This window comes from Ceratotherium simum, chromosome 3 (genome assembly GCF_057802395.1).
Source record: "Ceratotherium simum simum isolate JZ-2026a chromosome 3, ASM5780239v1, whole genome shotgun sequence".
Classification (NCBI taxonomy): Eukaryota; Metazoa; Chordata; class Mammalia; order Perissodactyla; family Rhinocerotidae; genus Ceratotherium; species Ceratotherium simum.
Window position 1 is genome coordinate 15461914 of NC_141902.1, and position 13292 is coordinate 15475205.

General features: G+C 40.8%; 1 protein-coding gene across 1 annotated transcript in view; it reads right to left on the bottom strand.

Moving 5' to 3' along the window:
* The window catches only part of NPAS3 (neuronal PAS domain protein 3), an 827327-nt gene that overhangs the window by 66516 nt on the left and 747519 nt on the right, over nucleotides 1-13292 (bottom strand). The window contains exon 6 of the mRNA XM_087422742.1: nucleotides 7024-7142. Coding sequence (XP_087278868.1) covers nucleotides 7024-7142 — 119 coding nt within the window. The remainder of the gene's footprint in view (nucleotides 1-7023; nucleotides 7143-13292) is intronic.

Sequence of the window (13292 nt, forward strand, 5' to 3'; positions counted from 1 at the left end):
CCATTCTGTGTCCTTTGTTTGGAGAATTCAACCCATTTACATTTAGAGTGATTATTGATATATGAGGGCTTAATAGTGCCATTTTATCTTTCGTTTTCTGGTTTTTCTATATTTCCATTGTTTCTCTTCCCTTGTATTTCTGACTACCATTTCAATTTGGTGGTTTTCTGTGATGGTTTTTTCTTTATTTATCATTTGTGTCTCTGTTCTGATTTTTTGTTTAGTGGTTACCATGAGGTTTGTATAAAAGATCTCATAGATGAGATAGTCCATTTTCTGATAGCTTCTTATTTCCATTAGTCTAAGCAGGTTCCATCCCTCTCCTGTCCCCTTCTAAGTTATTGTTGTCACAAATTATTCTGTTTTGTGTCATGAGTTTGTGACTAAATTGAAGTGTTTATAGTTATTTTTGATGCTTTCCTTCCCTTCATCTTTTATGTTGTAATTGTTTGCTAATCCTTTCTGATAGAGAGCTGCAGTTTTGGGATTTTGTCTATTTATCTCCTTGCTCAAAGCTTTGTAGACCTTTGCCTTTTTATTTCAGGTATGAGGGCTTCCTTCATCATTTCTTGTAAGGGAAGTCTAGTGGCGATGAACTCTCTTAGCTTTTGTTTATCTGGGAATACTTTTATTCCTCTTTTATTTCAATATACTTGAAGGATAGTTTTGCTCTATAGAGTATTCTTGGCTGAAAGTTTTTGTCTTTCAGTATTTTGAATATATCATTCCATTCTCTCCTAGCCTGTAAGGTTTCTGCTGATAAATCCACTGAAAGCCTGATAGGGGTTCCTTTGTAGGTTATTTTCTTCTGTCTTGCTGTCCTTAATATTTTTTCTTTGTCCTTGACTTTTGCCAGTTTTACTATTATATGCTTTGGAGAAGATCTTTTTGCATTGATGTAATTAGCAGTTCTATTGGCTTCATGTACTTGTAAGTCCAGTTCCTTCCCCAGCTTTGGGAAGTTCTCAGCTATTATTTCTTTGAACAAGCTCTCTGCTCTTTTTTCCCTCTCTTCTCCCTCTGGAATACCTATAATCCTTATGTCCCTTTTCCTAATTGAGTTGGATATTTCTTGAAAAATTTCCTCATTTTTAAAAAATCTTAGTTTTCTCTCCTCTCCACCTGAAGCATTTCTATATTATTATCCTCTAAATCACTAATTCTGTTCTCCATAAGGTCAGATCTATTTTTTAAGGATTCTAGATTATTTTTTATCTCATTAATTGTGTTTTCATATCCAGAATTTCTGTTTTGTATTTTTTCAGAGTCTCAATCTCTTAGGTGAAGTATTCCTTCTGCTAATTTTATTCCTGAGCTCATCAAACCGTCTTTCTGAGTTTTCTCGTAACTCGTTGAGTTTCCTTATGACAACTATTTTGAATTCTCTGTCATTTAGATTGTAAATTTCTGTGACTTCAGGATTGGTTTCTGGAGACTTGTCCTTTTTCCTTCTGCTCTGAAGTGTTACTGTACTTTTTCATGGTATTTGATGAACTGATCCTATGCTGGCACTTTTTTGGTAGTATCAGGTTGCAGATTCCACCTGCCACAGCTAGGGGGAAGCAGGAGCTGTGTTTCTGATCCTGCCCTGCTTTCTGGAAGTTGTGTGGGTATGGCTGCTCTGCATTTACACAGGCTTGCCACAGTTACTTGGCAGCTTGCACTCATGGGGGCAGGGCCTTTGTGCCTCTGTGCTCAGTGGGCGGGTTGCACAGGCACGGGCTGGCACTGTGCTCACTGGTGGTTTGGTTGAGCCACTGTGCTTGGTGGGCAGGGCACCTTCTCAGGGGCAGAGCCACAGAAACTTGGTGGGGAGTGTTCTCACTGGCAGAGTTGCTGGGCCATGGTGGGAGTTCCCACAGTCCAGGCTACCCCTCCAAAGACGTTTGTGTGTGGGTGCTGGACTGCCCTGGCCTCCTCTTACATTCATGCCACCTGCTGTGCTTGGTGGGCAGGACTTCTTCGCAGGGGCTGAGCTGCGGCCACTTGGTGGGGAGCGTTCCCACTGGCAGGGCCGCCAGGGCACAGTGGGAGCTCCTGCAAGCTGGGCTACCCCTCTGATAGTGTTTGCATGCAGGCTGGGCTGCCCCCGGCTCCTCTTAGAGTCACACCAGCAGCTATGTGAGGCTCTGTGGGGAGGGGGAGGGGTGCGCTCACCTAGTTCCACTGCTTCCTGGGGATCCAGCCCATCCACCTTCAGATGCTTAGCTCTGTGGGTCTCTCAGGCATCCTGCTGTGCTGTGTGGGTATCCTCTGTTGGTTAATGAATGTCCACTTAGTTGCAATTTAGATGGGGAGAGACAAAGGGAACAGCTCACTATGCCATGTTGCTGACGTCACTTGGCCTTTATGACTCTATATCATAAAGAGGCTGGATAGATTCAGAAATCATTTAGTTTAACACTTAGCTACAGGAAAATCCATATCCAAATCACCCAGATGGGGGACTGTTTATTTTTAAGAATCTGGAGGTCCCCCATGCTCCCTCAGTAATCTGTTCATATGTGTCATAGCAGGAACTCTCAGCATTTGACAATTTCCACCTCTGTGGAGAGTTCAGAGACATTCTTAGCATTCTATAAACATGACAGAGATTTTCTCTCTTTGTCTGTGTTTCCCAGTCCAGCATGCTCTCCCATGCCATTAGAGTTAGGACACGTGTGTGGACAAATAGTCCAGAAGTGACAGTAATGCTGGTGGGCATTTAAGAGCAGATTAGAAAACTGACAGTCCCACGCCAAAGACAGGTGCTAAGGAGGTGACCCAATTTGTCTTTACTTCTCTACTTTCCCTGACGACATAGCTCCTTTTCCACCTCCTCCCCCCTTCCCCTGGGCTGTACCTAGTAAGTATAGTAAGTTCCCCCACACGAAGACCTAATCAAGAAGGCTGAATATTGATGCAATGCAATTTAAAGGAGAACTGTGTTATGCTAAGATATGTGGCCAACAAGGAGACTTAAACAACAAGGAAGCCCCTGAGGCATAGAAAGTGGCTGGTCCAGATAACATGCTACTGTGGATTTCAAAGCAAATGAGGACAGAAACAACCAAATGTCAGCTCACAGTTGGGAAACTTCATAGGAGAGAGGGCAACTTTCCTGAGGCCTGAGGCATGGAAGCAACAGCAACTTCGATTACACTCTCTACCTGAATTAGCAGACCCAGATTGGTACATCTCTGCCTAGAATTCTTGGTCATGGGTAGCTGAGTGGGTATGATAGTCCCTGAAAAGGAAGGTGAACCTCTGAAAATCTCTGTAAACTAGGGCTGTGGGATATGCTGAGCCACAAAGGGAAGATCAAGAGGTTTTCCTTTTAAAAATTTAGATTAATTTTTCCTATGTTGAGGTCCAGCTCATGCTGAGCCCTTCTTTGGACTTTATCCATTGACCAGTGAACCAGAAGTGTGAAGAGGGGAAACTCTGGGGTCAAACAGGCCTGGATCAACCCTGGCTCCCCAGTAGCTACTTAGCACCTGTGTGAACATGGGCAAAGTACTGAATCTATTAAGTCCTCAGTTTCACCACCTGCAAAATGGGCATAATAATAGAATGTAAAGTTTAAACAATGTCTGACACAGAGGAAGTTTTTAAATAATGTTGTGCAGATTAAATAGAATAAGTATAAAGTGTTCGGCACAGTGTCTGCCACAGTCAGTATTCAATAAGTGGTACTTTTGTTACTATTATTACTGTCAGTGACAACAACAATGACACTAAACAGAGAGTGGCAGATAAAGTGATGGAGATGGCAGAAAAGTTCATGTGTCAAGGCCACAGAAAAAATGGAGAGAAATATAGTGACCTGCACTGAGCAAGGCTTAACATCTTGGATCTTTAATTAAGGGAAAAGAAAGAAGCATACGATGGTAATAAATTAGAGGGAATATTGGGAGTATGGAAAAATTATCATTGCTGTTTCTTTTTATTTGTGTTTATTGTGTGGTGGTGGGGTGATTACCAGTTTTATTTGAATGTTTTATAAGCTGTTAGATTTATTTACTGAGGATGAACAGATAAATAGGGATGTTACTCAGCTGTGTCAAGTCATGGCTTCTCATAGCTCTTTCACTAACTTTCAGACAAGGTTAATTAACGAGGGAAGTTCACTGTGGAGGAGGAGGGGAAGAGCTGGATCTGTTGGGTGATTCATCTTATTGGGGGAACAGTGGATGAATCAACTCTCATGTTAGCAGTTCTGGGGAGGGGACTGAGGCATTGGATGGAGACTTTCACGATATCTTGAGGAAGAAGTACTGATAGGGTCTGATCACTTTAACATTATATGATTTGATGGAAACTGGAATAGCTTCTAAATCTTTTCCAATCCTGGATGTTCAAGGTTGTACCTTTTAATATTTTGTTTCTAAAAGGCGCCTTCTTATAGAAAGGTGACTTTAATCCTTAGCCCAAGGAGCTCGAGAAACACTCTTCTTCCGTATGTCTTCATGGTGGTCCCTTCTCATAGGTGACATGTTACCTCCTCAAGGAGACCTTCTGTGACCCTCCTACCTAAAGTGGTCCCCACCAGCCACCCCCTCACATTATCTTGCTTCAGTCTCTGCAGAATAATGTAGCCTAGTGGTTAAGTGCATGGAGGGTGGAGCCAGACTCCCAGAGTTCAAACCCCAGCTCTTCAACGTGTGATGATGGGTATGCTAATTAACCTCTCTAACCTTAGTTTCTTCGTTTGTAAAATGGAAACAATGAAAATACTTTCCTCTAGGATTGTTGTGAGGGATACTACATGTAAACTGTACATGCCAAGCATATCGTAGTGTGCATAAATGTTAGTTATTGTTATTTTAGCCTTCATCACTCTCCAAAATCACCTTCTTTCTTTCTTTTTTTTTTGTGAGGAGATCAGCCCTGTGCTAACATCTGCCAATCCTCCTATTGTTTTGCTGAGGAAGACTGGCCCTGGGCTAACATCCGTGCCCATCTTCCTCCACTTTATATGGGACGCCGCCACAGCATGGCTTGCCAAGCCCTGCGTCGGTGCGCGCCTGGGATCCGAACCAGCGAACCCCGGGCCGCCGCAGCGGAGCTTGCGCACTTAACCACTTGTGCCACCGGGCTGGCCCCACCTTCTTTATTTTTTACTTGTTATTATCTGTCTCCCCCATTAGTGTAATCACTATGAAAAAAATAGTGAAAAAAGTGATTTTTCACTTTGGACTTTTTATTGTTCCATGAGTTTCCAGGATCTATGGGCTTCCATGGTAGGAGCTTGATAAATATTTGTTGAATGAATGTTCCACTAATATTTAAGAAAATAGCTTGTCCAATTTCAGGTCATGTAGCAAAAACAACTTTATTGAGGTGACCACATGGCAAAACAAATAGAACCCAAGCTATTTGGTCTCTTGTGTAGACTGAAACTCAAACTATTTCTCCATAGTACTTTTTTACCAATACATCCCACCTTTTTGCAGAGCCAAAATTTTGCAAAGCTTTATGATCTCTACTTTGTCATGTGAAATAATTTATTTTGTTTTTCAACAAGTTAAATTATTGAATGATATTGAATTATACTAATATTGCTTTTTCAAACTGTACCTCATCTCTCCCACCCTTCTTCCCTCCTGGGATATGCCCCCTACAAACCAGTAAAAACCATAAAACCATTAAAGATGAAGAACAAATGCTGACATATAGCAAAGTAATGGTTGAAAGGAAGCTCTACGGCTCCTAAAAGCTGGAATGCATCAAGACGACAATAATCGCTACACTTATAGCTTATAGAATTCCAAACTTGCTAATGCTACACAGTTAACAACTAATAAATATATTGTGTTCAGCAAGACAGGAAAATACAAAACAGTCCTAAGGATAGAGTCTGTTTTTTTCCTCCAACACATCCCTTTGTAACCGCAGGCGGAGCTGCCCAGGTGTCTTGCCTTTGCTTCGAACTCTGTTAAAGGTTAAGGATGCTCCACGTGTGCCTTTCAGACTGTAGGACAGCTCAGCTAAAGGTTGTTCACGGAAGGGCCTGCTTCCCCACCTCCTTTCTTTTTTTTCTGAGGAACTCATGTCAAAGAAAGTGCCTGACTCTGACTTTTATGCAGCTGCTAGTCTCCTGATGACTTATATAAGGTTTCAAGGCCTGCTGATGACTATTACCATCCCTGACAATGCTGTGGTCACCCTAAAGAACTGAGCTATCAGCGGCTCTAACTCTCAAATTGGGAAAAGTCGTGCTGGCCACATCTACCGTACATTCCGTTTCTGTTTGCCCTCCCACATATAATAAATATTGTTTGAGAGACTGGTTAGTGTGTTGTAAAATTGATAAGATTCAGGTTGCCAAAGGCGTTTCATAAATTTCATAGGTCTTAATTTATGTTGCTATAGTAACTGAAATGTTGGAATTTCCTGAGATTAGAAGGCTTTTATATCCTTAACCTTAAAATGATAATAACGCAGATTATGACTCCAGACTTGGTCTTTGCTATTGTGGGAAAAAATATACTCTGTATGTTGAGTATTCTATGTATGCTAAGGTATGACCAAGTGTTCAATACTTGTAATATCAATATTAAGATTTCTGACATCCAACCTGATTTTCTTATCTATGTGTATGAATCTTGGTGTCCAACGTGTTATTAAAATGGACAGTCTTTCTCTAAAGAGAAAGAGGGAATTTGATGGGGGAAGTGGGAAAAGTGGAATTTGTATAGGTAGTAGTTCTAGAACACTCATCTTAAGGACTGATGTGAATTTGGCTCACTTTCTTCATCAAAGTGAATTTCTAGCATGTGCTGAAGCACTTGGTGCATTATTAACAAGTGTTTTAAGGAAAGACACTATATTGAGGCATTTAGTGCACCAGCACTGTCTGCAGTGAGAATGAGAGTTGTTATGAATCCCCTACCTTGAGACAGGAAGATAACTAAGAATCCTATGGGTGGCTCAAGACTACATGTATTAATTATACAGACCCAAAGCGGCGGGGACACTCAGCGCAAATGACCCAGGGTTGACTTGAGACAGAAGTCTCTCCCCTCCAGGAGCCCAGCTTACCTTATATCCTGATGATTTGATGTGCACGCCACGTTTGGTCAGAGTAGATTTCATTCGGATGAAAAAGGAACGCTCAAGGGTGTTGTCAGTGGTTAGCAGACTGGGGCTGGTTGACTCCACTGAAGAATACAAAAATACATACACACATGATTTAGATCTCCACACAGCCCCTCAGAGCTATGTTCAGGTGCACTCCTCGAGTTCACTAAAAATAAACGACTGATGGGTGCTAAGAGCATCGTAATCAATTTACCTCATTTAGAAAATGTTTACTTTGCAGAAAATAAAAAAGAAAAATTAATGAATCCAAAATAACTCCATTCCAGTTTCTAGCAAGAGCTTTTCAGGCCTTTTAACTTCCTGCAGCTCCCCGCGTGGGGTCTAATAGTCAGTAAGTAATTGTAGCACACCTTGAGGCTTGGTCGGTGCACATGGAGAGAATGATCATGAAAGAAGAGGACCCCACAGATTTTTGGGATCAACCAAGACTCAGGCAGAGACACTTCTCATGAAGGGTAAGGATGACTTGCTCTTTACTCTCCCTGCTCGTCCCTTCTTGTATCGTTTGCCTACTGGGGAGTTCTGAGAGCCACGGAACCACCAAGGTTGGGGAGCTGTATCCTGCCAGGGTCCCTGCCCTCCTGAGCTGGTTTCCTTCATTGTGGGGAATAACAAGCATGAGGTCTTCTCAACGGACTCGAGACAGAGGGCTGACAATGGGGTATGCAGACAGAAACAAACAAAAACTACTCACAGTATCAACTTTCCATTCCTGTCACTAATGGCAGCTTGTCCCTTGCCCTCATCCAAATAGGAAAGAGTCTCTGTGTTTTCACTTCTCTGCTTCCGATATGAGAAAATAACAGTTTCCTCTCTTAAGCAAGATAGTTACGCTTTCCCTTGATATGGCTTTAGACTAAGTAGAATACCTTTTTAGTTATGAAACTTAAAATGGTAGTTTGCAGTCCTGCTGATCTAAAAACCCCTTTATGCAAACAGACCACAAGGCAATGTAAACCTGCTTTTTTTAAAAAACAAGCCTCTAAGATATTTTATAAATGTAAGTATTTTCCTGAAAAGAAATTAATTTTGGGTTTTTTAAGCCTAATAAATACTCTGTCTAATTTCACTGTTCCAAAATAGCACTTTAAAGTTTTTCTTGTTTTAAAGTAAAATAAATATGTCCAACAACAAAACAGGATTTCTTTTGAGCAGCTCTATGCTAACACTAATTTTCTCTGGGGTAGAGGTAAAGAAATATGTGTAACGAAGAGATTTAAGAATTAAGTGTAAGTGAAAATGACTATTAAAACACAAAGAAAAATAGGAAACCAGTCTTTTAAATTATGTATTCCATATATTTCCAAAGGAAAGAAATATCTATTTTTTATATTAAACGACGCTTGGATGAAGGAAGAATGAGAACTACTATAATAACATAAACCTTGCTCTTTGTGTTCTGGGGTTTTTCTTATATCATTCTTGTCTTAATATGACTATATTTTCCCATATTTATGGCATATCTATTCTGGGGTGATAGAATCACTGACAAGTGTCCCTTTCTTATGTGTCTCTCTTAAGATTTTCTTTTTTTTTGTTTTAGAGAGCATGGATCTAATGTCATTTTAAATGTACAGCTTTTTATCACTCGAGGGAAAAGCAGAGCCATGTTATATTTAGTACTTTCATTTCTTCTGATTAAATATGAATTACTATGAAATTTTTCTCATCATCTAACACGCCATAATACGCCAACAGCTTTTTAATACACTATATAAGCACAAACTTCTGCTCTAAGAGTTTAATTTGCCCCTCTAATCCAATCACATCAACCTTATTTCTCTTATCAGAGATTCCCATTTTGAATTAAATGAGCTCATTAGTTTTAATCAAAAGCAGAGAGATCAAAACTTAAACGTAAATGCTTTAGATCAGAACTGTCAGTCAGCCGTGCAGTTCTATTTTACTAAAACACAAGATCAGAGACCTTTAGAACCAATTTTTTCTCGTAAGGGATGCCAAGAGCTTGAAGATGCTATATCCTTTTTTTTTTTTTTTCTTCCCAAGGACAGATTATACATTTAAGGTTAGACTTAATTTATAACAGTTTTTCATCCTGGTGGAAATGGGAAAGTATGCCAATCTACTGTTGTCCCTTTCACATTTATTGGCACTGGTCCTCAGAGACTTGAACTAACGTGAAGCCATCAGAATCCATACCACAAACTCAGTCTTAAAAATTCAGCTCTGTTCAGCAAGATCGTGTTTGCAATAGCTGGGGAAAAATGAAACTTCCCAGAGAAGTGGAATATGTTTTAGGGCTATGGTCCCGGATATCCAGACCCAGTAAGGAAGGAACTGCTGAACTGTAGCAGGGTGAGGAATTCAGGCACAGGAGAAATGATTATTGTTTTCAGTATGTGGAAGTGCACAGTAAAACACTTAGTGTGCACAGTAGAGACCACAGCAAGGGTGCTTCCCGCTGGGTGACGAAATGCAGACACAAGCTTTTCATGAGCTGTGGGGGCCGAACCCTGAGTCACGCCCTGACTGAGGCAGTGAATACAGCACCCCCCATGTTTTACAACAGTCATTGCCTAAACATACTGGGGCGGCGTTAATTAGACCCAGGACAACTGGTGTGAGAGGAATGCTAAGGTCAGGTTTTGCCCCATTGAAGCTGAGATTTAAAATCTAAACTAGTCCTCAAGCTTTATTTCAAGAGCATGAGGGTATGGGGGGTTGGGGAGAAAAAGGAGGGGCAACTTAATAAAGAGTTTGATTTCTGATGAAGATTTCTGCTTTAATTCCATATGGCTTTCTAGCTCTGAGGATAGGGGCAGATATAATGCGCCACACTGTCCCTTTCAAAGGGACAAGTAACAAACTCATTCACAGCACACACACACCATGGCCATGTTTCCTCAAGGGTAGCAAATACACTCTGGTTATCCCGGCTCTGACAATGGCGTCTCTCATGTAAAAAGACGTATTATCTGCATGTGACAGACAAGAACAGCAGCTTGAGGAGAGGAGCTTTCGAAGTGTCTCAGGTGAGAAGCACGGATTTTGATGAAGGTTCTGTTGAAAGACAGCCTAGGAAGCATGGCCTTGGTGACGTGCGACACGACTGTGGCACTGAGTGGAGAAAGGGCGTGCAAGTGTGTATGTGTGTGTGAGTGTGTTAGGGGTGTGTGAAGAGAATATGGAGAAGTGAGAAAAGCATCCTTAGGAGTGGTGCTCTATAAAGACTGTGGAACCTGTCTATGTCAAAGAAGCATTTTAGAGTGCTTTCTAGATATCAAATGCTTTCCTGTCAACTTTTTGAGGCAGACCATGATTGCTGCATGCTCTGATAAGAAATTTGGGATTCAGAGAAGTTATACCTGCTGCCTGAGACACAGGAGAAATTTATGAGCAAAACTGGATGAAGTGGTCAAAGCCCAGATGTGGCTGGTTTTGACCTATGAATTATAAACAAGGAGCTGAAAAACAAACACAAAACAAGACCTACGCAACCAACAGCTAGATAAAGAAATATACTCTCTTTTGCTGAATCTCAAGGGCCTCAACTTTTTAATAAATCTAAATGATTTCAGCTCTTGAAATGTCAGTTTTTGCATATTTTGTAAAATTTACAGGACAATTTATAGCAAAGTTGTAATAATTTTTATGTTGGCAAATGCTACCATAATGTGAAATTGTATCCGCGTTATTCCACATCTGTTCATGATTCCCTAACTGGTATTGTAGTTGCTGCTGCCTCGTCATTATGTAGGGGCACGAGGTGGTGGGGAAGGTGGGGAAGGAGGAGGTGGCTGAGAACCATCTCGCTCTCACTGGCAATGCTAGGGCCGGTACGTTCTGAATACCGTCAGTGTTTTCTCCAGGGTCTCCGCAAGAGTATGAGGACACAGCATAAAGGAGGCCTTTTTTTTTAGTACACTTCAAGTGTTTTCAGTGCAATTCCAGTGTCAGAACCCTCCAACTGCCACCAAATCCTGATGTGTGAGGGACAGAAAAGAAAAGTAAGTTTTGAGAAAACTTTGTTACTCTTCAATCGTGAACAAAGTATATTTCCTTTTAAAGGAGAAATGGAGTTGGGGTAGGCTGTTAAGATATGAAGTTAAAATGGATGGACCTTGAGGGTATGATGTTAAGTGAAATAAGCCAGACAGAGAAAGACAAACACTACGTGATTTCACTCATATGTGGAAGATAAACACATGGATAAAGAGAACAGATTAGTGGTTACCAGAGGGGAAGGGGGTTGGGAGTGGGCAAAAGGGGTAAAGGGGCACATATGTATGGTGATGGATAAAAATTATACTACTGATGGTAAGCATGATGCAGTCTATACAAAACTGATAAATACTAATGTACACCTGAAATTACATAACGTTCTAAACCATTATGATCTCAGTAAAATAATTGGAAAAAAAAAAACGATATGAAGTTAAATATACTCTTTTTCCCCTTCATTGCCTAAATGAATCTTTCCTTTTTCAGATGTTCTGTCCACATAGGACAAACCAAAGTGCAAATAACCAAAATGAATCTCACAAGACAAGGGGGGAGATGTAGGTTCGTTTTGCAATTATCTTGATAAAGCCAAATTGTTTCGTTGGCACCTGCTGTTAGCTTTGTCAGATACTGCTGTATTTTAGGACTTTAGAATGAGTATGTGTCAAGTATGTGACAAGTTGCTTATTTTTTTACAAGAGTTTTCCTGCACTCCCTCAGCCACTTGGAAGTTAAGTATAGTCATCTGGCTTTCTGTGGCCAATGAAACGTGAGCAAAAGTCACATGTCACTTCTAGGTGGAATTTTTGAGAAGAGCCAGTCATGAGGTACTACTTTCTCTTTCCCTATGCCATGGTGACTGGCAACATTTCAGACAGTGGCTGCTCCATCAGCTTGGGTCTTGGAATGAAGACAATATGGAGCAGAACCCTCAGCCAACCCTCAGAGAAATAAATCTTTGTCGTAATTTGGGATTGTTTTTTACTGCAGCATAACAGCCCATACTGACTGACACAAATACCAAATCTTTATTATTATATAAAAAGAGGTGGTATGTTGCCCAAGTGTCCCAGATAGTCAGTGGCAGAGCACACAGACATGACATATGTTTGTCTGACTCCAAAGGTCATGATGTTGCCAATACACTGTTCTTACAGTTATTTATATCCTCATTTTATCTTCTATGCTAGTATTCCAGGGCAGCAGGGCTCAGACAGGTCTAATTTTGACACACTATAGCACCTAGCATGGTTCCTTGAGCCCAGAGCAATGATTAGACACATATATTCACATATATACATATATATTTACATATATTTAATATATTCAATAACTAATATTCATTAAATGTTGAATGTAATGTAATAAGATCTTCCCAACCTAGTTTCCCAATAGTAGGCCAAGCATGGTAAAAATAAATCTTTTCTCACAGAAATTGTCCCAGCAGATTTTATGTTTATCCAGGATGACAAGTGTGGTAATTATAAAATGCCACAAATTCTCCAATACTCCTCTTTCCAAAAGATGGAGCCACTTCCTCTCCCCTTGCGTGTGGGCTAGACTTGGTGACTTACTTCTAATAAATAGCACATGGGGGAATGGGTAGTGTCTCCCCTGACCTTAACAGGCAGAGTGGCTTCCTTATCACTCTCTCCTGGGTCATTCACTCTGATGGAAGCAAGCTGCCATGTTGTGAGGACACTTGAGCAGCCCTAGGTAAAGGCCAATGTGGCTAGAAACTGAGGCTTCCTCCTAACAGTCACATGAGTGAGCTCAGAAGTGGACCCTCTCACCCTAGTCAAGCCTTCAGGTGACCATGATCTGACTGACATCCCCATCGCAACCTCATGAGAGATTCTGAGCTGGAACTATCTGGATAAGCTGCTACTGGATTCCTCACATGTAGAAACTATGTGAGATATCTTTGGTTTTTTTAAGCTGTCAATATTTGGGGTAATTTATTATGCAATGATAGATAAGTAATATAACATCCATGTAGAACCTCTTTTTGGAAAAATCATGTCTGTGTTTGGATATATGACAACCATGGGTAAAACTTGTGTGACAGTGAGAAGGAATGCAGAGTGTCAGAAACTGTGAATTCACATATGCAGGGAGGACTACCTGCAATGCTGATTTTTGTAAGCAAGGTCTGTGTTTTCAAAGGTAAACGCTCAACTGATTTTTTAAAATGTGCAATTTGCAAAAGATGCTATCAACAGTGGCATCTACAAGACTATGAGATC